Source organism: Rhinolophus ferrumequinum, chromosome 18, assembly GCF_004115265.2.
Source record: "Rhinolophus ferrumequinum isolate MPI-CBG mRhiFer1 chromosome 18, mRhiFer1_v1.p, whole genome shotgun sequence".
In the NCBI taxonomy this organism is placed as follows: Eukaryota; Metazoa; Chordata; class Mammalia; order Chiroptera; family Rhinolophidae; genus Rhinolophus; species Rhinolophus ferrumequinum.
The window spans coordinates 43,291,012-43,318,036 of record NC_046301.1 but is presented as its reverse complement, the minus strand read 5'-3'; the positions used below and the strand labels follow the sequence as shown (position 1 = coordinate 43,318,036).

Here is a 27,025-nt window from a genome sequence, read left to right as displayed (position 1 = left end):
AACGATTACAAATGGCTCTGTCTTTAAGAGAAGGGAAAGAGGTGCCATCTCTTCTTGAAGTTATTTGTAACAATATTAATAAAAAACATTTATTGAGCACTGTGTAAATACCTTTTCTAAATATAGCACTTTAACACTTAAAACGACTCGTCAACATGCCTACTATTCTAACATCTATTTACAGGATGAAGAAACCGAGGCTCAGAGAGGCAGTTTGCAACAAGGCACACAGAGAACAGCACTCAGCCTGGGCTCAAAGGGTAAGGACAGGTGTTTCAGGAAGAGGAAACACCATGAATGAAGATGAGATGGGAAGTAGCACCGATAGGAGGGAAATGAATAGATGTCTGATATAATTACCGTATAAAGTTTTAGGTGGGGAGAGGAGGCTACAGGGTGGAGAGGACATGCTAAGGGATTTGAAATTCATCCTGGAAGCAAAAGGGAACTGCTCTAGATTTTAAATGGGAGAGCAGATGACTACACTTGTGTTTAGACAGAACGCTCTGGGAGCGGTTGGAAGATGAATGATGGAGGGAGACCAGATGCAAAGATCAACTGGGACGCTTCTGCAATTGATGGAGGCCTGGACTAAGACAAGAGTACATCGGAAAGCAGGGAGGGGTTTGAGACATATCTATGACATCACACAATGTGCCGGATAGTTGATTATATGGGGGTGTCCAGCAAGGGATGAACGAGTGACAGGCGAAGTGTGTAACTCCTGGGTTTCGGGGAAAGGGACTGGATGGTTACTGGTGCTGTTAACTGACACAACATAATAGGAACAGAGGGGGAAGAAGATGGTGGGTGTTTGGAGTTGTGACATCTAGCAGGCACCAGGCAGGGGTCAGGACTGCAGCCTCTTCTTGAGAGGCAGCAGCAATCCATGAGCACGGATGAGACCATCCAAGAACTTGAAGGTCAGAACACCAAGAGTGGAAGTCTGGGCTCACCAAGGTTTAAGGTCATGGAGCGGGGAACCCTGAGAGAGCCTAAGAAACTGTCAGAAAGGCAGGGAGAACAAGAGATTAGGAGTCCTGGAGTACTGTCAGAGAGTAATTCTGAGAGTAATATAAAATAATCTGGAAGCCACTGATGACCAGAGTAGTTTATGGAGTGGTGGGCAGAAGTCAGCTCACAGTGGACTTTTTACTTCTGCTTTGCCTATTTCTCTCGCCCAACCAAGGGAAGAGGATCCGCAACATGTTGCCTGAGAACCTTCCATCCTCCACCTTTTCCTTCTCTTGACCCGGGCCTCCAAATGTGAAAAGAGGACACGACCTGCCACTGTCTACACCAGTCTCTCAAAAGCACACAGGAGACAATGGTTTCTTTGATGGTTACCTTTGCAGCTTTAGTAAATGCAGCAGCATTGTAGTCTCCCCCCATTCGCAACACATCCTCAGTGCAGTAGTAGAATTCAGAAAAGCCATAGAATTCACTGTTCTGGAAGTGAATCGGGGGCTGGTAGACCCCATTGAGGGAAGTCTGCGTCTCATTCGTTTTGTTCATGAAAGGCTGGAGAGTCTCTCGACACAGGTCAAAGTCTCCCGTTCCCCGCAGGTATATGGTCTGTCCGTTTTGCTGGATTTCATCTTTAATGTCCAGGGGTAGGCAGGGATCCAGGTAAGGAGTATCAGGAACCAGACCAGTCTGCTTCCCCAGGAGCCTACGGGACAAACAAAAACTTTATCATGAGACCGACATAAAACTGCGTTCTGAGTAAGTGCCTACGAGTCAGTGCCTCTCAAAACGTGTTCCATGGAACACGAGCCCCGTTAGGTGTTCTGTGGGAATACCGAAGGGTTCCAGGATGATTAAGTTAGGAAAAGACACACTCGAGCCCCTCTTGGAGATTCATGATACACACTTTCATACAACAGGCACCTTAACAGAGTCCAGTGAAACAACTCCCGGGGTGAGTGAGCCGAAGCTTTGCCGTCCCCTGTACACAGCCTGGTGTCCCGGCCGCTCACTGCGCATGGTCAGTGAGCTCCCCTCAGTCTCCTGTTCACAGCAGGGAAACGCCCACCAACTGTGTTATTCCCAGCCCCATTTCTGCCACGAGTGCTTGTGATTTTAATCATATATAGATGAAATGTGGCTGTGAAAAGAAGTAAATGGTTCTGTGAAAATGAGATTGATGACTTCGGAAAATATGATAAAGACAAGGTGCCAGAAAACTGCTGTCAAATTAGGTGTGTTAGCAAGATTTAAAAAGAACTGAGAAAAATTAGTAAAAATCTAGGCAAATTTGGTATCAAATTGCTTCACAAATGTCAGAAAGCCAAAATGATACCAACATGAGAGGGTGCAGTATATGACAGAGGAAATGACGAGCATGGCCTAAAAAACACACACTTTAGTCCAGAGCAAAAGATTGGCAATTAAATGCATAAGTTAAAACAAAATGCTTGAGGTTTGATTCTGTTTTTATGATTCTCTGTTTTAACTGATTTAAAAAAAATTAATCCACTACTGATCCCAACTGCTGCAGATAACAGTGTTTCTACTGTATTACAGGTTTGGAGAAGTCCCATAGGAAAATCTTAACTTTGCTCACTAAAATGTACGATGCTTAGTATTTCCCAATGAAATTTCCAGGCACGAAGGTCTGTCATCCAGCTATGTATGCTCAATGTGAAGCAACTGAGGAACAGGAATGAGCTCCGAACACTGGAGTTAGTGTTTGATACCATGAATCCCATGGACCTGAAAAGTATTTAAGTATTAAGAGAGTGCCTGAATTAAGTATTTAATCACTAACAGTAAGTTAAGTTTTTACTTGCCACTCAACTGACAAGTTGTTTATTCGTAAGACCAGGACAATTCAAAATGCACTTGAATGTAATAAACTGAGGTCTTTGCCACTATTAAAAATGTTTAATTAATCAAAAAAATCAATCATCACTACCAATGGCAAAAAGATAAATGTGCATTTCAAGGCTCAATTCATGACATATGTAAAAGGTGATGACTAACATTTATAATTATTATACAAGTCCAAGACTAGTCAAATGTATACTTTATGCCACTGTTTGTAGTTGCTTCCCCTACATTTTATTAAGAAGTACCACCAATTGTTCACTATATAAGCTTCTTGACAGTAAAACCAATTAGTAAAAATTAGAGTTGCAGGTGTTTTCCCAAAATTCTGATTCAAATATCATTTACAAAATATTTCTATTTTAAGACTGTTATAAAAAAATAATTATACTAAAATGTGCTATATAATACACCACTTTAAAAAAGAAACTATGGGACTACCAATCACTTAACTAACAGTATTCAACTAATGTCTGGAGCAGACAAAAAACTAAGTTTTTATTCACATATATGAATTCTTATTCACATATATGAATTTCTGGAAATGTGATACTAAATGACTCTGACTTGGTCTTCTTAAAGTTCAGGCCTCCACAGCTTTAAGATGAAATTGATCAAAGAAATATATTAGTATTTATCCCTATGAATTAGGATTTTTCTCCCCTCAAAATTATTTCATCAAAACACACAAAATAAAAGAGTAATTAATAGGACATTTTCTATAACTCTAGATTTCAGGTATTTTTATTCATTCAAATGGCTTTTCTGTTTTTATGGACTAATTTCAAATAAATAATTATTATATACTTCAACTTATAAATTTAAACTGATATAGTGTTGCTTTTATTTGTTTTATATATTTTCTATACTAGAATTCTTCATAAACGCATTTTTAAAAGTTTCACTGCTGTAAGTGTTTAAAACCATTAACTTTGACTTAATCTAGATCATTTCTTTCTCTTGAATAACTTCCTTCACTATGGTCTTATCCAGTAAATAACGGCACAGGCTGTTTTTCCAGAACATCATGTAATTGAATGTTATCAATAATGACAATTTGATCATCACTTACTGCGCAGGCTCTAGGACATCTGCTGTGGCCCACGTGCTGAGTTTCCCAAGGACTCTGCAATCTGGAATGCATTACCCAGGGCTGAAAACTACTGTAATGTCCTCATAGTGACATTTCTAATCCCTCAGGGGAGGTGGATCTGAGACAGAGAGAGAGCCTCCTTTGCACCTGGTGGGATACAGGGCCCAAGGCACGACCTGGTGTCCTCTCACTTCTCCCAGCTCAGATGGCAGGGAAATAACAAGCTAACAGGGCTAACATGCTTCTGCTGACTGAAGTCTCCCTGCTTTGCTTGATATGTTTTCTATGAGGAGAGACCTGGGTTTGAAAGTGACTGCCAAGCAGTGGAAGGAGCTTTACCTGTTCTTCTGAACTGTGTTGGCAAATATCTTGTCTTCATATCGCTGTCGAGCAGCATTGCCACCAAACCCAAGAAACGTGGCCACGTAGACTCGGTACACGTGCTCAGTCTGGTGAACGTCACATCCCAGGTTAAATTCAGCTAGCAAGTTCTTCGCTACTTCTTCCTGAAGACATAAGGATAACAAACTTTAATATTTTAAGCAATATAAAAACAATTACCTTCTGTAAAAAGAAGGATCTAAAAAGATTCTCATCTAAATGGAGCAAAAAGTTCTGCTTCTGCATTTTCTAAGGGTCCTATGACAATTCTGACTTAAGGAGTTTCAGCTGTGCTGCCCATTTGTGGTATTGTTACAACTTTCTGAAAAAGGAAGTCAGCAATATTTAGTTCATAGCCTCTGATCTAGTAAATCTATTTATGGAATCCTATGCTTTGGAAATAATCCTAAGTATTGAAAAGTCTCTATATACAAAGATGTCCTTTGCAATTCTGGGACAGAAAAAGCTGGATGTCATCTAAACATACAACTCCTAGGAAGGTTTTTTAATAAATTATGGTAACCAATAGTTTATGGAGGAACATGTGTATGTGCTGTCCAAGGACATAAAATTGCATAAACACTAAGATTATAACAACCATACTTTTAAAAACTATAAATAGGACAAAAAATGAAAAGAAATATATGAAAATGCTAACAATGATTTTTTGGGATGATGCATTCACGGGAAATTTTTAATCCTGATTTTTCAGTATGTTTTCCAAACTTGCTTTGTATCTATTTTTTAATTTCTCTTGAAGGGAAAAACATGACTTTTTACAAAGAGTGTAATACTTTCCAGAAGCATGTCTAGATGGGAAGTAGGAAACACAGATTGTAATATTTGAATTTACAAGGCGTTTTTCTAAGGAGCTTAATTAATGTATCAATAACATGCACTGAGTGACCACTAGGTACCTGGCAATACATTAGATATATGCACTATCTCATTTAAACCTCAGAGTAACACTATGTTATAGGCACCTGCATTCACATTTATAGATGAAGAAACCAGCTCAGAAAGGTTAATTGACAAGCACAAGGTCACAAAGCTAGTGAGGACGCAATGATGATGCATGCAGCCTAGCTGGGGGAAAGTGTAGGAAACTAGGCTTTGGTATTAATTTAAGAGGAATGGAAAGAGTGATAAAGACATGTAGCAATTCAGGAATACATCTGGAAACCCTTGTGGGGCTTTCCACGCAAGGCCACCAGCCTACTAGGAAACTACAGGCAGTGACTGAGAGCACTGAAGGTTTGGAGACACGGCAGAGTAAACCATAAGTTCAGAACCGTGGAAGCAGTGGATATAAACCTCAGCCTTTTTGAGAAAAGTCAAAAAATGTCTGAGCCATTAAAAAAAATAGTATTATCCCCAATTGTAACTTCAGAAATCTGATGTGATTCTATTAAGTGTTACAATACCTGTTGAGAAAAGAAGTGATTGAGGAGACAATATAAACAAAAACTCAAGCATGTGGCTGACATATACACCAAAGAAAAACTACGTAATTTCAGAAAACAAACCAGCTGACTTCAATGAACAAACACAAACGGCTTAGGGGAGGACTGCCTTGGTTTCCTCCCGTCTCCTTTCTCCTTGGTTGAGAAGGTGGTACCTCAGGAAGCACAGTAAAGATGTGTTCAGACTCAGAAAACAAAACAAAAATGGATGGAAATATGTTAAATGAAACCAAATCAAAAAGAAGGAAATTTGTACAGATAATAACCTGCTGTGAGGAGGCAAAGCTTACAGTTTTGGGGACTTCGTATGCTATCTGGGTCGACACGCCTCCCATGTCGAGAATACCGGCAGTTCTTTTACGGAGAATGGCTTCGCTGCTTTCACTACCAGGAATGTTAACTTCCACAACTGCCTCATCATCTGGAAAGAGTGAGAAACATCCATGGGAACAGAACAAAACCAGAGAACTGGGATCTTTTGAAGAGTCATCTTATTTTCATGGCACGTTTCAAGCATTTCTAGGCCTATTCTTCCCAATTAAAATCAAGATAATTGTGTGAAATAGCAGCTTCTCTCATTACTACACACTCAGCTGTGCCACAAAACTTCGCTCCTTCCTTTTTCGTCCTTTAGATTAAATAGAAAAAGCCATCATTTCCAGTTAGCTATATTAGTTGGAAACGTGATACTCACCATCCTCAATATGCTCAAATCGTCCAAGGACGAAATTAATGCCGATCCAAGCATACACACCTATAGACATTGCACAGGGTGAAGATAAGAAGAATAGGGCTTTAAAATATTTTGTATAACTCTTTATCAGTGCAGTCAGTGCAAACATCTCATTTATCTTATTCCCTAATAACTTGTAAAAACGTCATCTGAAATAACACATTTCTACTAATGTAGTCTATCTTTTCCTAGAGTTTTCCCAAGAATTCTAAACTTTAAAATTTACAGTTTCATTTCATTTATATAGGTTGAAAATATTTCCTAGATGCTAGTTTTCCTTAGAAATTTACAGGTTGTTTTGAAATCTGGACATTTTACTTTTTATGAAGTTAAGCCTATCAATTGCAAGATTTTAAAAACAAGTTAACTTTGACTTTCATTTCCTTTATCTCCCACTTTCATTCAGTTGTCACATCTGATTGTCTTTTTACAGTATTTCCTACATTCAATCTTTACCCATTTTCATTACCACCTTGATTTAAGCTGTTACTACAGAGACCAAATCAATCTTCAAGCCCCTACTCTTCCACTCCAACCCACTCTGTTTTCTGCTATTGGACTGACCTACAGAATGAAGTCCAAACTCCACAGCCTTATAATTCCAGACCCAACATTTTTTACTGAATAAATTTGACATGTAACATTCTGTAAGTACGGTGTACAATATGTTACTTTGATACATTTATACATTGTAATATGATTGTCTTTACAGTGATATTTATCACCTTACATAATCATAGTATGACATTATTCTCTATATTCACTATTAAACAGTTGAATTTTTAAAATCTGCTGTAAGTGGACCCGCACAGTTCAAAGGTCAACTATACTGTGTATTACATTTCTATGGCTTATTTGCTACTCATTACAACTTTGTACCCTTAACCACCATCAGTCTTAGTCCCCTCCAATCTTTTGGCAACCACCATTTCATTGTTTTTTTAGGGGTTTGACTTTTTCAGATTCCACAAATAAGTGATATTATATACTACTTGTGTTTCTCTAATGACTTATCTAGCTTAGCATAATGTGCTCAAGGTCCATCCATGTTGTTGCAAATGTCAGGATATCCTCCTTTCTCATGGCTGAATAATATTCCACTGTGTATATGTACCACATCATTTTTTATCCATTCATCATTCATGGGTATTTGGGTTGTTTCCTTATCTTGGCTATTGTGAATAATGCTGTGATAAACATAAGGGTGCATATATTATATCATGTCAAAGCCCTGTTTTCATTTCCTTTGTGTATATACTTAGAAGTGAAATTTCTGGGTCATATGGCAGACCCAGCCCAAATTTTTTGAGGACCCTTCATGTTTTCCATAGTGATTGGACCAATTTACATTCCCACTAACAAGGCATAAGGTTTCCTTTTCATCACATCTTCACCAGCATCTGTTCTCTCATCTTGATGACAGCCATTCTAACAGGTATGAGGTGATAACTCATTGTGGTTTTAATTTGCATTTCCCTGATGATTAATGATACAGAGCATCTTTTCATGTGCCTGTTGGCCATTTTGATGTCCTCTTTGGGAAATGTCTGTTTAGTTCTTCTGCCCATTTTCCAATCTGATTTTTTTGTTATTTAGTTGTATGAGTTCTTTATACATTTTAGATATTAACTTCCAATCCAATAAATAGTTTGCAAAAGTTTTCTCTCATTCTGTAGGCTTCCTTTGCTGTGCAGAAACTTTTGGGTTTGAGGTTATCCCATTTGTTGATTTTTGCTTTTTCCGTTTGGTGTCATGTACCCAAAATCATTGCCATGACAAATATCAATGAGCTTTTCCCCTACGTTTTCTTCTGGGAATTTTGTGGTATCAGGTCTTATGTTTAATCTTTGATCCACTTTGAGTTGACTTTTGTGAGTGGTATGAAATAGGGATCCATCTTCATGTTTCTGCATGTGTTTCTTCAGTTTTCCCAGCACCACTTGTTGAAGTCTATTCTTTCCCCCATTGAATGTCCTTGGCTCCTTCATTGAGTATTAGCTGATTGAATACGCAAGGATTTAATTCTGTGCTCTCTATTCTGTCCTTTTTTGCAGACAGCAAATTATCTTCATTTGCCTATAAAGGTTCCACCCTTTTACTCTTCCCCTTTCATATTTTTGATGTCACCAAATATCTCTTTTTATGTGGTGATTTTGTTACCAAGTTGTAGTAGCTACAGTTATTTTTAACGCTCTCTTTGAACCATTATGCTATAATTGTTTAATATAGTACTCTAAAAAAGTTGCAGTTTTCTAATTCTATTTATCACCTTAACCAGAGCTTTGTGTACTTCTGTCTTTTCATTTCAGCTTGAAGAGCTCCTTTGGACATTTCTTGTAAGACAGGTCTAGTGGCTGGTGAACTCCCTCAACTTTTGTTTGTCTGGTAAAGCCTTCATTTCTCCTTCACATCTGAAGGATAACTTTGCTGGACAGAGTAATAATCCTGACCGGCAATTTTTCTCTCTCAATACTTTGAATATGTCATTCCAATCTTTCCTGGCCTGTAAAGTTTCTGCTGAGAAATCTGCTGACAGCCTCACGGGGGTTCCTTTGTAGATTGCTGTCTTTTTATCCCCAGCTGCCTTTAAAATTCTTTCTTTATCATTGACTTTCGACAGTTTTAATATATCTTGGAGGTCTTTTTGCGTTGAGATAGTAAGGTGTACTACTAACTTTGTAGACTTGTATATTCAGTTCTTTCCCCAGGTTTGGGAAATTCTCAGCTATTATTTACTTAAATATGTTCTCTGCTCCTTTCTCCTTCTCTTCGTCTGGAATACCCATTAATCTTATGTTGTCTCTTCCAATGGATCTATAGTTCTTGTAGAGTTTCTTCACCTTTTAAAAATCTTAGTTCTCTCTTCTCTTCCACCTGAAACATTTCTAAATTCCTATCCTCGAGCTTGCTTATTCTCTTTGTTTATTTCCAATGCTTTCTAATGCATTATTCATCTCATTTATTGAATTCTTCAGCTCCAGAATTTGTGTGGTTCTTTTTTAGAATTTCAGTTTCTTTGGTAAAGTACTTCTTCTATTCATTAACTTTATTCCTGAGATCCTAACATTGACTTTCTGGGTTTTCTTGTAGCTCAATGAATTTCTTCCTAACAGTTTTTTTTGAATTCTTTATCAGTTAGATCACAGTAGTCTTTGTCTTCAGGTTCTGTTGCTAGAAAACTTTCGTTTTCTTTTTGTGATACCATATTACCGTGATGTTTCATAGTGTTTGATAAAAAGTGCTTTTGCTGCCGCACTTCAAGTACTGAATATCTTTCTTATTGAGGTAAGGCTTGGTTTACTTTGATTCTAACAATTCAACATGTTGGTAATTAGGAGACTTCCCATTGTCTTCCAGAAGGTGGTGTTATAGCACAAGTTTTTTGTTTCTTTTACCAGAGCTGAGTAAGGTTGGGAGCATGTGCATAAAAACTGGTGGAGAGGGAAAAAAAGGGTGGTTGCAGAGTTGGGGGCGGTAGGCGCTTAGTACGTGGTGGTTTGGGTGTGCTCACAGACCGGGGGGGGATCTTCCAGTGGGGGTGTCCCAGAGGCCTGTGGGTGGTCCTTTTGCCAGCATCCTAGGGCAGACAGCAGGTTACGTATTCCTTCAGTTCTCTTTGCCTTCCTTCCTTCCCGCCCACCTCCCACACGCAGTCACTGTGGTCTCTTCTCAGAGAGAGCAGCAGGTCCCTCCAGCTGCAGCGTGCTTGGCCAGGTAGACCCCTACATACCACCTTCACCCTCCACTCCGCTGCCAGAATGTTTGTACCAGTCCGCTGCCACCACTGCTGCCTCTCCTGCAGCTCACCTAGGTCCGCAACCCCCTCTAAGATCCAATCCACCCACCTTCGGGTACACACGTGGATGGATCACTTAGGTGCACCGGTGTGCTGTGCAGATGTGCTTATTTTTTGTTATGCAAGTCTGATTAGTTATAAAATCGAAGGGGAGAGAAAAAAGGAACGACTCACGCCGCCATGATGATGACGTCACCAAGACCTGTCCAACTTTTACTACCGTGTTTCCCCCAAAATAACACCTACTCTGAAAAAAAGCCCCAGTTAAGATCTGAGCCAGACGGACGCATTTAGTACGTTATGACGATGTTCCAGAAGAAGATGACATGACTGCATTTGAATAAATATAGATTGTTGTACATGAAAAAATAAGACATCCTTGAAAATAAGGCCTAAAAGGAGCAAAAATTAATATAAGACCCGGTCTTATTTTGGGGGAAACATGGTATTACCAACAGAATTCAAATGGACTATAATCCAGTCAAACTAAAATATTTTTGTTCCTCTGTCTATAGCGCCGCTTTTCCAACCTGTGTTGCCTCAAACCACGGTTTTCTGTCTGCTGTGCTTGCTATCCCTCTCTCAGCCCTGTCATACCATGCTCTGGCATGCTGTATCTATAGCTACCTCGTTAGGCGTAGTTCAAATGTCATTTTATCCATGATGCCCTTAGCTAGAAAACAAAATGTCTCCCTCTTTCAAATTCCCATGATACTTTTTCCTTATCTTCCTACGGTACCTACAATTCTACCTCACATAGCAGTAGACTGCGAACCTCACTTGTCTGTAAATAGTACAAAGGCAGTATCTGAATTTCACACAATTTTGTATTCTCTACAGTGCCTTTCATAGAGGAGGTATTTGCTAAAATGATAGATGATTTTGAAATAAGTGCTTTTTGGTTTCTATTTCTAGCAAGGTATTCCCCAAATAATTTCATTGACCTATCATTTCATTCTCAATGGAATCGTTTCTTTGAAGTTTTCTCAGTGTATCAAAGTTAAGAATAATTTCGCCTTTCTAGTTAGTAAATTAGTAGAAGCCTCCATTCAATAACTCAGTAATTATCATAATTCCAGAAAGCTGTATAGACTAGACAAGGAACAGAAAACTTTTCTATCAAAATGAGTCCAACATTTGTTTCCTAAGTGTGTTGAAGACAAACTAAGTTATTTTTTTAATGGCTTAATGTTTCGATAATAAAGACCAGCCATGTAAGAAGCTAATTTTGCCATTTAAAAATTATAATATTACAAGGCCATGGTTTTCCGAATTTTAAGATATTAAGAGTAATTTAATAAAGTATACACGGGGAAAATGGAGACGATTTAAAGAAATAGTTTCAAGTTGAAGACCAATATACCAACCTTCTTGTTTCCCTGAAATTACTTCTGCATGAGAATCAGAAAACAGAAAGTCAAAGTGCACGGGGATATCAGTCAGAAGATCTTCCAGGATGGCTTTCTGCTGGCTGTAAGACAATCCAAAAATTTACATTATCAAAATATTACACCCTGAATTTTTGTTTTTTAAAAAAGGATAAAAAACCACTATGGTCTGGTTTATGCTCTATGAAAACAGTACATTTTAAAACCAAAGCAATTCATTGAAAAGATTATTTATTTTAGGAAAGAATTTTCAAGAGTTGTGGGAATGTGATTCACCACCCCCACCCCCACCGCCACCCCCACCCCCAACCCCACTACCACCACCACCAACGCAGGCCTGGCCTGCCCTTGTGCAGAGGATCACCTTTCAGGAAGGATTCTCATCCCAGCTGTGCAAAGAATGTAGAGAGGGGTCTCTTTGTGTTTTGCCCGTGGTACATGCTCTGCAGCAAAGTTCAAGAGTGGAGAAATGTAATCACTGACTTTCTCTGGAGAGGTAGCAAATTCTGAAATGCCTACAGAAAAAGGACACTTCTATTAACAAGCAGCTATTTTACCTTGTAACTTATGCTTTTTCAATGTGGCTAATTTGAAAGAAATTCAAGCTACACACCTTACTCTCCTAGTATTTTCCTATCCCTCTGGCAATTCCTTCCACGGTTTCTCTTCCTCAATGATAGTGGTACTGAATAGTCAGTCCTATGCTCTCTTCTCACTCATCAAAAAAAAAAAGAAATCACAGACCTGACTGAGTAGCTACTATATGTCAGACATTCGGGATCGATGGCACATGAGCTCATCCCTGCCCTCAAGAAAAGTGCTATTTTCCTCAGGCAAGCTCACTCACTCCCATGGCTGCCATCATTATCTATGTCTCGAATCTCCAACTCTTTTTAGTACCACCCAGATCTCTTCCCCAGCCTACAGATCTGTATGTGGTAATTGTCCACCGGACAAGGCCATGTGCTTGTCCTCACAGCACCCCTACAACTCAGCCTACACAAATCTGAACTCAACGTCTACTACAAACCTGCTCTTACTGCTTGTTACCTACCTCAGTGACCACCATCACTGGCCATCTAGTAGCTCAGTACTCTGAATAAAATTCCTCTCCCTCACCCCAACAAATGTTCTGGGTTTCATCAGTTGCCTCTCACTTGGTTCTTCTCATGTTTTCACTTCTCATCTCTTTTCATCTGGCTAACTCTTGCTCATCCACTGAGCTGCTTCCTCTATGGAAGTCTTCCCAAACAGAACCCCAAAGATGAGCTCTTATTACATTCTATGCTTACCCTTATCTCTAATTGTAGCACTCATTACACCTTATCGAAATTACCGATTTATTTGCTTATCTCATTTCAACTGTAAGTTTCTCAAGGGTACAAACTGTCTTGTTCAAATTTATATTCTCAGCACCTAACACAGTGCCTGCCAAAAAGCAGGTGCTCAGCAAATATATGCTGAATAAGTATATAAGTGAATGAGTATTTCTAGTTGTCATTTAGCCTATAATATTAAAGATGAGGGGGATTTTAGGAGTCCAAAAATTCCTTATTTCACAGAATAGGAAATTGTGGACCCAGAAAGATTAAGTGATTTGTCAAAGCAATCAACAAAAAACAGACTGAAAGCCAGATTGTTTCACTCCACATACAATACTATTTCAATGGACACCAAGCCCAAAACTATCCGGAATCTATTAAGGATATTTCTAGAGCTTTGTTGTAATGCTATACACAAAAGCCCATGCTTCAGGACAGAGAAGTGTTATAAAAAGGTTTTTGAATTTCCACTTTAAACACTTCCTATAGCATTAGAGAGAATCATGTTAAGCCTGATTTTAATGAGATTCTAGTGTCTACCCTGGGATGCTGTTGTAGCTTTACCTTTGTTCTCAAAGGAAAATTCCAAGGTGTGAAAGGTTTCATCTTATTCCATGAGAGCAGTTTAGTCATTGATGGAACCTGGTATCTGAGTCTAGATGAAATGCAAAGTGCTTTATAGAGTTTCAGTTTTTAGTCCTCTTATGAATTTTGACTTTGATCAATATTATTTTAACCCTGAAACTGTTTCCACATTAGGGATACATAAAAATTTCAGGGGGCAGAAAAATAGAAAAGTCATTCACTAAGGCTTATAGAAAAAATAATCTTCATTCATGGAACTGTATTTGGTATCAAAATAATGCTTGTACGAGAAACACAGATTAAGTTCCCAGTCTCTAACCTAAAAAACGAGGTAGAGAATTTGAATTTTCTGAGCAATATGCTGGTGTCCAGATGCCCAAACATCAATGAAAAACCAACTTGTTGAGGGATGCCTGAAGAAGGAAGTGGGGCCTCGATTATTCCATGAAGAATGAGTAGGATTCAAGGGGTCGACAATCTATGTGGTCATGAACCATTTTATAAGAACGGGTATTTTATCATTTTAAAACTGAATCTCCTTTTCACTCATATTTTTGAAATAGGACATAAGCTATGATTATTTTTTATTAATATCCTCTAATATTTTAAAAGATAAAATCCTTGGATTGTCTGTATTTTAATATTTTACTATCTAACACACTAGCAAGATGAAATAAAAGTGCTGAATCTCTATTAAGACCTATGTTCACTGTTTTAAATCAGTGATTATCAACTGGTAAGATGCAAAATGCCTATTTCAAGGTATTCCTGACACCTTCCACTCCTAATAGTTCTGACAGAAGGGGGCTGCACATGGAAATGTTGTAAATATAGAAAATGGTTAAGAACCATTGATTTAAATAGTCTAACAGGAAAGGCAAATCCCAATTTTTACATAACACGCTGACTTAGAAACTGTGGTATCATTAAAAACTGTACATAATGGTTATCAACTCTTGTATGCTCTATGGTCACCAATATTAAATAATCTAGATAATTAGAAATATATTAGAGCAGCAATTTTTAAAAATGGCATATATACCAATGTATTAATATAGATTTCCATGAGTTATCTGAAATTACCTTGCCTTAAGAATAGAAACCAATGGCTACCAAATAGGGGAAAAAAATCCCTCCAAAATTAATGTCAGCCAGCAACCATCTGAGCAAACACCATGAGTAAGGCACTATGATACACGTGGCAGGAAACAAAAGAAAGGCGTGGTGTTTGGACACTTTATTAAGGTGTTAGTCACCTTATGCAAGATGGACAGAAGAGACAAAGTGAAACAAGGAGACCAACTGGGTCCTGGCATGAGCTCCGAATGAGGGCGATGACCATGGGGAGAAAAAGGGGGAGATGTGAAAGACATCACAGAGATGAAAGGACAGAACCTGGTTATCAATCAGATCTTTGTCATTTACATACCGGGTTTTATTTTCATAACCACTGGCTTGCGGTTTTTATCCCTCATTTGTCTGATATCCAACAGATCGTGAGGATTGCCATTATGCCTGGGCCAGCAGTAGACAAATATCCGAGACCCACTGCTCCCACAGTCTATCACGATACCATAGTTCACATTGGGGTTATTGGTGTCTGTGGCTTCAATGTCAGTGACTCGTGCCCAGTACCTGGTTTAGAAAAACAAATGTGCACTTTTATTGAGACGGAGAAGATCATCCTAAACCTAACAGAGCAAATTCAGTAAACAAATACCAAGTCAGTGATGTCTAAGCTGTGCAGTAGCACCGCTATAACCTTTTTACAAATGTCAAGTGATTAGTCAAAAGAAAACAAAACAAGTGATAGTGATAATCTAAATCACAGATGCACTCATTATTCCTTAAAAGATGTTCAAAGATGTTCTGAGAAGTAAAACTAATTCCAAACTATCAACATTACTGAAAAATCAGCTTAGGAGAGATCATAGGAGAAGCTTATGTTTAAATCCTCTTATGATGTAGATATGGTGGCTAATGATTAAACAGTTTCTAACAGTTTAATTTTTCATGCCCTGTTGTATTCAGTACAGCATCTGTTTCCTACAGCCACAGGCTACTTAAATTCCAACCTAATCCCAGAATCTTGAAACCATGAAATGAAATTGTGGCACCCCATCTAGAAAACAAATGTTTTTTTCTCTCACCTTTGAAACTTCTTGTCTCTGGATAGCCGCCCGTACTTACTTCGAATTATGACAACAGAAAAGTATAAAAGTGAAACAGCAGCAGCTAGAATGCTGATAACAATAATTTGGCGTAAGTTGGTATTCAAAATTCGAGGACAGCCCACTGGAGAGATGCTAAAATGCCAGGAAGCAGGAAAAAGACAGGAGATGCCGATCCTGAAATTTCAAAAAACAGATTTTAAAGCAATCTGCCCCGAAGAGGCATTCCCTCACCTAAACTGATTTGAAAGCAAGACATTCAGTTTGAGCTGCTCCTGTTTTCCTGCCGGTAGGTACCTGTGTACCAGCATCTTCCATATTACTATGTTGCTACATAACCCATTATTATAAAATTATAGGAATGAGAATTAAGCCCTGATGGTTATGACACTTCTGTGTTTTCCCCTTCTTGAGTGCATTATGTAGATTTTCATTTGTACCCTGTTTTGGTCTAACAAAAGAATTAGAGACAATTTCTAAAAATAAGTTCAATAAGATAAACACTTAAATCTATAATGAAATCAGGTTTAAGGATGATGAAACAAAAAGACAATTTAGTACACAGAAGTACATGTAATAAAGTAGGCCTTCAGAGCTAAATGAGCATCCTGTGGTCCAAACCTTGCCCATTAGATTAGAAACATACAGCGCCGCATAATGATGTTTCGGTTTCGATCAACAATGGACCGCGTATGGGATGGTCCTCATCTAAGATTATAATGGAGCTGAAAAATTCCTATCGCCTAGTGATGCTGTACCACTGCAGTGCAACACATGACTTGTGTGTGGTGATGCCGGTGTAAACAAACCTACTTCTGGTCACACAGACGTATAGCACATACCATTATGTACAATAATGATAATACATGACTGTTACTGGTTTATGAATTTACTATACTTTTTATCGTTATTTTAGAGTATACTCTTTCTAGTTACAAAACAAAGTTTGCTGTAAAACAGTACGCCGTGTTATACTGGTGGCAGCCTCAGTTTACCTCATCTCTTGAGCGCATTATTTTCTCTTGTGCTTGAATTAATCTTGTGATGTTTGTACAGGTTTTGTAGCCTAGGAGCAACAGGCTCTACCATTTAGACTAGGTGAGCAGTAGCTATACCATCTAGGTTTATGTAAGTACACACACTATGATGTTCGCAAAAGGAAACTGTCTAACAATGCATTTCTCAGAACACATCCCCATTGTTAAACAGCGCGTGATTGTAAATAGCTCCGGAGGAATAAGATTTTCTTAACACTGGATTCCACAGCACATTTCTCTCTGATGAAGAAAATAGTATCTTTCACAATATCCCCATAACAAAGCCAACAAATAAGTTTTGTATGTCCTGTGCTTTTAGAAATATTCCTGAGACATTTCTGCAAATAAATACTTTTCTTCTCAGTTTATGTGAAGAATGAGAGACTATCACTAGACTTTAAAAAAAGAAAATAAAAAACCTTGTTTCCTTTTGGATCAATTTTGTTGTTTTACAGTTCATTCCTAGTCTTCCCTTTAAAGTGTGCTTTATGGACTAAAATAGCTCACAGAAGGGGGAGGTATCCTGCTAACCCAATAGAATTTTCTATTTGTACTTTCTAGTCTCCACGTGGATTCTTGGGCTAGTCATGGAATTTATCATCCCCTCCCCACACCTCCAAGGCTTAGCGACAGTTCTCCTGTGCTCACTACAACCCCTCCCAGGGTCCAACAGGCACAGCCCTTTACCATAAACTACATTAACCCCTATAGAATCCACCTGGCATTATCACTTTCTTTCCGTGACAGGCACCCTTTGGGGCCCTCGAAGAACAAAGGTGTCAAACGGAAATGTAGCACAACTTTGAACACTTTTCAGTTGGGATTTAGATATTTTTTTCCTCTCACGAGCTGCCTCTGTGGCACCACAATCTCGGGTTTTATTATAGTACCAGTGATCAGGCCCCATCACTCACCTCCCCATGCTGACGGGTCAGAGGTCAGGCAATGTCCGGAGAGTCAGTCTTCACACACCATTAGAGAAACACTGGGGTCCTCCCAGAGTTAGAGCCCTCCTGTTCCAGGAAGTGAGACAAATCACAATGATGGCACAATCCAAGAACATGTCTATGTTCTTTATCAACTGTGTGTGTAAATCCAACCACACATAATCTGGTACGTGAGCCTTGCACTGAAGCTGTCAGAAGGTTTATTTTGAGCAGGGAGCGTCTGCATTAGCACTGATGTAGTCCCTATCTTGGTCGTCTTATCCCCTGGCAGGAAGACTACACAGATACGGGCCCCACGCTCCAGCTACATTAAACACAAGCTGCAGGTCACTGAAATGCCCCCGACTCCTCTACATTTGTAGAATGACTCTCTTTTGGTCCACCTGGTAGAGCTCCTACGGAATCCGTATGACACGGGTCAAGCATGATGGCTCTGTGAGGACTTTCATCCTCCTCACATCCACAGTATCTGCTCACCACAATGGTGGGCTACAGCTCTGTACTGGGGGTTGCCTTTTTCATCCCACGGCAACCCCCTCATTGGCAGGGACAGCCACTTACTCTTCTGTTTCGCCAGTGACCGGTGCCTATCACACAGTGATGAGCAACCATTGTTTGTTTCATGGATGGCTGGAAGTGGGAGATACAAAGATGAATCAGACATAGATTCAGCCCTTAAAGAATTTATAATGCAGTAGAGGGGAAACTCACACACACACACACACACACACACACACACACACACACACACACACAGTATTAATAATGCCTAGCTGACCAAGGGGAAAAAATATCACTTTATTTAGTTCAGGTTTTAATATGGTGTACTCACTGTACCATATACCCAAAACTTAGAGGACAAATAATATTCGTGATTCAAAAGTTTAAGCAAAAAGAAAAAAATATGTCAATTACCTAGGTGTTTAAATGAATTTTAATGTGTTTTTATAAAGTAGCTAGCTATCTTTTAGTATTTGAATATAGTGAGATTTCTACATTACACTTTTATTAGAATTCCAATGGCTAAAGGATTTAAATATTAAAAATATCCATAAAAATATAAGATGAAAATGTAGGTAAGTATTTATATAATCTTGGAATGGGTAAGACAATGATAACAATGTCTGAAACCATAAATGAAAGAAAATACGTATATACATGGGTTTAAGACTTCTGAATGTTTAAAAAAAAAATCCCTTCCCAAATACACAAGGCTTGGGAAAATTACTTGTAACATATGACAGAAGGTAAATATTCCTTATATATAAAAAGTTCATAAAATAAATACATAAGAGGAACACTAAACAGAAAAAATGAGCAACAATAATTGGAAATTAATGAAATAAGAAACACAAATGACTGACAAAAATAACATCATTAGTACTTAGAGAAGTATAAATAAAAACAAGATTTCACCATTATCAGATTGGCAGAGACTAAAGTCTGAAGATACTTTGCTAACAAGGGAGAAGGGAAAAGTTCATGAATACTGCTGGGGCGAATCTAAATAGGTACGAACCTTCTGGGGGCATACGGGTAACAGATATGAAAGTTTTTTAACATGCTTACCCTCTGCTCAACCTATCACACTTCCAGAAATTCATCCTTAGGAAAATAAGGTAAAATCACTAAAATATGTATACAGATGTTTAGCATACTATTGTGTATAAGAGCAAAACACTGTTACTAAACTAATGTGCATTACAGGGGATGGGTTAAATGAAACATGGTCCATTTATGCAATGGATACGATGTGACTATTAAAGGTGATGGTGCAGATCTATATTGACCTGAAAGATGTCCATGATTTAGTAAGTGAAAAACCCTTCATCCAGTATAGAGGGCGGAAAACAGTGGTTAGTAGTGAGATAATGGATCATCTTTATTTTCTTTCCTACGCGTGCCTGTATTTCTTAAAGGGCACATATTAATTTAATCATCAGAAGAAACAACAGAACTATTTTTAACAGCTACCTTGACTGATAGCTCCGTTTTCCAGCATCAAATCCTCCTTTGGATGTATCAAGAAACCCTATCTTAAAAACACTTCATCACATAGGAATTCCAATCTTAACATTTTTAAAAATTGACCGTCATGTGATAGCTGAGCTAGGAATGAAAGAAAAGAATGTTTTAGTTAACAGCTTAAAGTCAAGGTCCTTGGGGAAAGAAAGGCCTTTAATGATTTGATGACGATTACTAAGAAGGGATACGCAGGGAGCCGACGAGTCACAAACTTGACTCCAGATTTCAAGGAGTTTGCAACTGGTTACAGAGAAAATAGTAATACCGAGGAAATAATCAACAGCATAACAAAAGGAAATGTTAAATTATCCGGACTATAAGAGTTCAGATAAGAGCACAATGAAGGCTGGTTAACGGAAAAGATTCCTAGAGGTGGGAGGCCGACTTTGGAGGGGGAGAACAGAAAATATATTTCAAAAGAGAAGATGCACTATTAGAATGATCAAAGCAAAGTGTCTGTATTGGGACTTTTTTTTTTGAGATATATGAGGAATTCAATGAAAAAGGATAAATAGATATTTTTGCAAGTTACAAAGCCTGTATTTAAAGACAGAGGGAAAATGGGACAGCTTATAAATTGCTGACATAGTCACTTTTATTTAGGACAAAAGTATGGCTAACTATCACCAAGCAGTAAACAATATGGTAATTTGATCTTAAAATGTAAACTCCAATTGTGTTTGCAGCTAAGAATCTTGGCACCAGCGTTTAGGGAGGCAAACTCTTAGTACATAAAACTGCCACACTTTTAAAAGGCCTAAATTGTGTTAGACCTAACATCAGAGAGATGCATTAACTTTCATGATTTCAGCTAGTCAGGTCCTCCTAAGCTGAACATTCTTTAGTAAAGCCTATCCTGGCGCTGGGTCAATGTCTTTGTCAGCCTCTCACTGACAGTTCTAAGAAAACCCAATACAAATTGAAACAGTTGAAAACACAATACAAATCAATTGCAAAGTGAAATGGTTCCTGTGGTGAAAAATGCATGAGGCAATGAAACAGACAGCAAATTCTCGAATCACATGCAAACAAAATCATAGACAAATGAGGCTCTGGAAGAGCTAGACATCCGAGTAAGAAAAGGTAAGATAATGTGAATGGTGCTTCAAAAACGAATGATATCAATATCAAAGGATTACAAGAGCACCTTGAAAAATCAAAGCCCACCAACACTGAGGCAGAATTTTGTAAGAAATAACTATCTTTGTGAGAGAAGCCCAAGTGAAGTGAAGGATGCTGTGTGGCGCTCGGTTGTGGGAAAAACACATCAACACAACTTATTCATTCTTTAAGAAGAATGCATGTAGCTGAATTTATGAGCTACATTTTCTTCAACATTTATTTTTAACTTTACATTTTTATTGTTCATTATCAACTCCTACTCAAACCTTTTTCTACCGCTCACCATTCATTTGCAAAATTCTGGTTCCCATTTTAAATCTTTTTCTGGTCACACTTTTCTTCATCACCTCTACAGTTATCCAAATCTGCAACTCTGACTTTCTTCAAGTTCTAATTCCACATCCTGAGTTTACTGAGGACACCCTGTTACGGCAAATTCGTTTTGTCTAAGTCTGTAGTCTCAATCTTTTGACACAAACTAACACCACCTGCTAAATTTCTAGGTCTAAGAGGGGTATCACCATTGTGTGGGGTCGCTTGGTTCTAAATTTCTATTCCCACTCACCCACTTGTTGACAGATCACTGCTACAAGGCAGCTCCCCAGGCAGGTCACCCACCTTCTGCCTTCGCTGTGAACACCACTCTTCAGAAACACATCTCTGTAAAACACTACCTTCAAAATATGACCAGCTAAAGAAACTTCTGGAACCTCTGGGTCAACACCAGTTTCCCTGTGTGCTATCTGAAACCTCCGATCATCAACCGATCCCATCTAATTTCACCAACATGTTGTCTCCTTGCCCAGATAACATCTTTCTGCTCCAGTGAGGTGTCTCTGCTCTCCAGCCACACAATTCTCATTCTTGCCTCAGGCCTTCACTAATGTCATTTCCTTTAAAATGTCCTGCTCTCAATATTGCCCTTCTTTTAAGGCACAGGTCAATATTTTTCTTTGTCAAGGTTTAACTTGTTATACTTTCTAATGTTTTCCAGCACTGTGAATCTTTGCTTTACTCATTTAAAAAAGCCATGCTGAATAAGTATGAAGAGACTATACACATAGGTAAAAATATAAACCCTGAGATGAACTTTAGTTTCTCTTTCTTCTTTCTAGACTATATACACAAGGGTTGAGATCATGTATTGCTACCTATTAGGGCTAGAAGAATGTAAACCACAGATTCAACATGCCACAAATACAAGTGATGATAAATCAATGTTAAGGTAAATACAGAAACAAACTACTTATATAAATTAGTATTCCATTTTATACTTCTGCCAATGTACCAATTAACAAACTGATACAAAGACAAGATAACATCAAATAGAAGATAACAAAAAGAATATGACTTCCTTGGGCCTCTCCAAGGCTAGAAAATTAGGTATTTTCATTACACAAAGCAGGACAGTAAAGACTGCAGTGTGAAATTAAACTCGAGATTTCAGTCACTAATTTGGAATTCTCTAATAACCTCTCACTTATCTGCTAGCACAGAAGTTTCTGAGTTGTAAAGCATCTCTTTTGTTTCCTAACAGTGACAAATGTTCTCTGAAAATGCTCTGCACCAGTTAGTGTTCATCTAACTGGGTTTCGGGACACATTCCAGAGAACGAGAGCGCGACTCCCTTAAAAGGTGTCCACGCATTACTCAAGTCTGAGAAACACTGCCCTCACCAAGACTTTATCGCCCAATTAGCTCCATTTTTTCAAGGAGAAATGTAAAGCATGAAATGTAGCGAAACAGGGGAAACGATGCTGAACGTGTCAATGTCGTGATGGGGGCAGGCGAGAAACACTGGGTCCTAAGTGCAGCATCCTTCTCCCCGGCCAGGTCCCTCCTCAGTGTGGGCTGGAGCCGCCCACACTACACGGGAGAGGGAAAACCCAGCGTGGTCACCGGAGCCCACGCGACAGCACGACTGCCAGGCTTCTCCGCCAGGGGCTGGGGGAGAGCACCTGCCGCCCAGGGTCATGGGCGCCGACGGCCGGCGCGCCGGGATGTGGCCGCGCCGCTGGGCTGCCTGGACTCCCGGGAAGACCCACGGCAGGCGCGGGGAGGATCGCAGGCAAAGGGCTTGTCCGCAGCCCTCGCCGCCCCGCCGGGCCTCACGCTCCAACCGTCTCCGCCCGGGCTGGCCGCTTCGGCCGCCTGCTCTCCCCTCTTCTACGCCGGGAAGGCCTCCTCACCTGCTCGGCAGCGATCGACCCCGCGGCAGGGATTCCCAGGAGCGGGGAGCCGCGAGTGGAACGCATCACGGTTACCGTGGCGAGGCGGTGGCAACACGGACCCCGCTCCCCCTACGCTCGGTACCTTCCCGGTAGCCGCACCTCCTACCGGCCTCGCCCGCGGGGCGGTGCGTCGCAGCCGAGCCGGGAGCGCGCACGCCAAGGGGCGGGGCCTGCGTCTGGGGGCGGGGCCTGCGCCGGGATGACGGGCATCGAGTGCTGAGCTGTACCATGTAACCACGCCGGAGCCCTTCTGCGCCGCGAGTGCCAAAAGTGAGAGTAGTGACACGGAAGTAACCAGTACTGTGGTGGGGTCACCGCCCGTCCTAGCCCGCCTGGTTGTCAGCGAGCCGCAATGTGCTAGTGACACCGCGGTTTAGCTTTCCTTTGTGCGCCTGAGGATTATGGAAAAATAACATTAGAAAATCTAACAAGCACTGGGCGGTTTTGCTCAACTTGAAGTTGAAATTTTTACAACTCTGCCAGTAGGTAGCCCTATTTGACAGATGGGGAAACTAAGGCTCAAACTCATTCAGCGAATCTCTTAAAGCCCACATAATTAGTAGCAGCCAGGATTTCATCCTTGCCAAAAGTTGCGTATATCAGCGCTTATTCTGGGGGAGACAAACGGCCCCGAACACACGCAATGGTTATGAGAAGAACTAGTAAGGTGAGCAGCACCGATTCCTGAGGTTGACTCCATGACCTGATTCTTAGCCCAAGGTTCCTGTCTCTAGCTTGACCAAAAAAAAAAAAAAAAAAAAAGAACAAAAAAAACCAAACAACTGCCTTGAAGTCACAGAGCTGAAGAGAACATGAATGAGAATCATGGCTTCCATCCTTTCCCCCCCATTTTTCTTTTTTTCTTTTTAAACAGGTGAATACACTGCTTTCCAGAAAAAGGAAGTGGCCAGTCAGCATCGCTACTTTAAAAAGAAAAAAATTTTTTTTAAATGAGAGCCCTATAAACGTCTACTCTGTTACTTTTGTCAAATAAAACAAGCTTGGACAGAACTACTAGTTATGCATTTTAAGCAGAATCTTTCTTCGTCTAGCAGCAGCTGAGGTCATCTTCTCCTTGTGGTAATGTTTCATCCCTGGTTTCAGATACTGTTCATGGAAGAAGGCTAGCATGACCAGGAGCCGTGTGCTTTAGAAGGAAATGCTGTCTTTTTATCATTGCTCCACATTACAATGATAAAACCACAGATTATTCCAGCCAAAGGGACTACAGGAACCGTCTGGTCCAAACCATCTCCTTTTACTGTTATGGAACCTGGAGCCCAGAGAGGTTGGATGATGTGTGTGGAATCCCCTAGAGGCATCAAGGAAAGTAGAACCAATAGTTCTGACTTCTACGTCAGTGCTCATTATGGCTCTGTTGCTATATCCAAAAAATGACCATTGGGATAGCTTACACGTTAGAAACCTCTGTGACTTGTACCTTCTCACAGCTAGCTCTGAGAAGCTGAAGTAGCTAACTGCTAATATGCTGTGACTTTAGATCCAGGCTCCTTCACAATTGTGTGTCCTTCAATGTCCTTACCATTTGAGGTCCTGGTTTAGCGTACAGTCACCCCTTAAGAAGGCCTTCACTAAAATGCCAGACTAATATTATAACATCATCAGTATTTCCTAATAATTCATATATAATAATTATCTGATAAGAGCTAGGATAAAAAGGTGTGAAAACATGTAACATTGTGCATTCGTTTCATAGATCTGCCATAACAAATTACCCCAAACTGGGTGGCGTAAAACAACAGAAATATAAACTTTCACAGTTCTAGAGGTTAGAAATTTGAAACCAAGGTGTTGGTAGGAATGTGTTTTCTCTGAGGACTCGAGGGGAGGATTCTTCCCTCGAAGGATCTGCTAGTCGCTTGCAATCTTTGGCATTTCTTGGTTTGTAGATGCATCACTCTAATCTCTGCCTCTGTTGTCACGTGATGTTCTCCTGTGTGTCTCTGTGTCCAAATTTCCTTCTTATAAGGAACTCAGTCATATTAAATTTAGGGCCCACCCTAAGTCAATATGATCTCTTCTTAATGTCATTACATCTGCAAAGACCCTATTTCCAAATAAGGTCACACTCACAGGTTCTGGGTGGATATGAACTTTTGGGGGATACTGTTCATCCCAGTAGATGAGAGGACCATCCCAGTCTGAGTCATCAGTGAAGACTTCTCTGATGAAGTGACACTTAAATTCACACCCATAAGATGAATAGGAATTAACCAGAAAAAGGATGAAGTCTGGGCTTATATGAAGGAGTAGTGCTTCAGGCAGTAGAAACAGCAAAGAGGCTCTGAAGGTGGAAAGAACACTGCTGTCAGAGTGATCCATCAACTTATTCTCACTTATAATATAGTATAATAACATATCATTCTCCCCCTCAGCATCCTTCATTAATTCCTCATCCACTCTAGGTTAGAGTTGAAATTCCTAGCAAATCAACTCTGGGATTCAGGGGGTGTGATTAGATGTCATTGACAGGTTAGCCTCACCCACTTCCTTAGCATGCCATCCCAAGGCCACAATCAAGAGCCTTCCAGCTTTTTACTCTCATGTTCTAACACTTCCCCACACATTTTCTGTGTTCTAACATTCATTACTGGCTTGCTCCCAGACCATTCCTTATTTTTATGCTTCTGTATCTTTACACACATTTTCCTGTGACTGAAATAATTCCCTTTCTTGACTGCCTAGGGGAAAAAAAAAACCAACTACTCATCCTTCAATTTACACCTCTGAAGTTGCGTTATGGTCACGATGTCCCCAATCTCTCCAGGTGAGAGAGTCTCTCTCCTTTATCGCTCTGTACCATTGTTTGGTATACCTACTGTTGGTCTTTGCTGCCATCTTATTCCTCTGTGTATTCCTTGCCTGGCGCAAACATGAGTGCAACTCAACAAATACATTTTGTGTGCCTGTGACCTGTTCCTCCCATGCCCTGCAGAACTAAGACTCTGGCTCCCTATTTTCCACAGGCAGAAATAGGTGTCACCTCTCCCATCCCCTCCTGCTGCAATGCTTCTGCTTTTGCGCTATCTCCAAATTCATCTCCGTTTGAAATCCACACTGTTTTTTTTTCTAGAATAGGTGCTCAGTAATGTCTTCTTGACCGACTTCTTGACACCCCAGATCGACTGAATTGAATATGTTGTCTTGTTCAATTGTTCAAGCGAGGCTAACAGCTTCACCTGTCAGAATCTTTGGAATTCATATTTTATTATCCAACTTACTCATTATCCTTCTTAGCTTCGAATAACATTTAATTATATACATGTCTTATTTCCCACTGGACTGTAATTTCTTCGAAGACAGGAACTGTGTCTTCTACTTCATACCCTCCCGAGTGCTTAACACAGTGCTGGCACATTAACCGAGTAGTGAATAAAGGAATGAATGAATGCTATTACTTTCCTTCTTGATCAGAGGGCAACATTTATGAAGACAGAGCTTATAAAGAGAGGTCACTCCTCTGCTTGCCACCCTTCAAAGTCACTAAAGAGAGGGGACAGAAAAGGGAGAGAAAACAGAGGATGATGCCGAGATAAGCTCTCTCTTTCCTTACAGTATTCTGATCCTACTTGCCAAATTGTGTGCCTAGCAGGAAATTGGTTAGCATTTTGGGGCTTGGATGGAGCATTTTTCACTTGGATGATGCAGGTCGAACCCTACTGTTACTTTTTCTTTCTTTCTTTCTTTCTTTTTTTTTTTTTTGCCATTTCAGTTGGAATTGGGGACAAGGAGTCCAACCAATGTGAATGTTCAATCCCACATCTTTCTTTGTGATGTCTTCCCTGATCTCCATGTAAAATTGCAAGTTTGACCCCAGTCTTTATGCCCATTCCTGTTTTCTTTTTCCTCTGTAGCACATATCACCACCTGACTACTATATA

At 39.8% G+C, this 27,025-nt stretch overlaps 1 protein-coding gene across 2 annotated transcripts in view; it reads right to left on the bottom strand.

Annotated features, from left to right (window-relative positions):
* The window catches only part of ENTPD4 (ectonucleoside triphosphate diphosphohydrolase 4), a 28,931-nt gene extending 5,664 nt beyond the window's left edge, over positions 1-23,267 (bottom strand). Inside the window, exons 1-10 of one of the 2 annotated variants that reach the window (XM_033134264.1) lie at positions 23,082-23,267; positions 17,713-17,811; positions 15,741-15,938; positions 15,020-15,225; positions 12,048-12,198; positions 11,663-11,766; positions 6,461-6,520; positions 6,033-6,187; positions 4,262-4,428; positions 1,348-1,672 (exon numbers count right to left, since the gene is read on the bottom strand). In XM_033134264.1, coding sequence (XP_032990155.1) covers positions 1,348-1,672; positions 4,262-4,428; positions 6,033-6,187; positions 6,461-6,520; positions 11,663-11,766; positions 12,048-12,198; positions 15,020-15,225; positions 15,741-15,938; positions 17,713-17,720 — 1,374 coding nt within the window. In that variant the 5' untranslated portion in view covers positions 17,721-17,811; positions 23,082-23,267. The remainder of the gene's footprint in view (positions 1-1,347; positions 1,673-4,261; positions 4,429-6,032; positions 6,188-6,460; positions 6,521-11,662; positions 11,767-12,047; positions 12,199-15,019; positions 15,226-15,740; positions 15,939-17,712; positions 17,812-23,081) is intronic. The other variant, XM_033134265.1, reaches the window with a different exon arrangement.
* Positions 23,268-27,025: the final 3,758 nt, after the last annotated feature.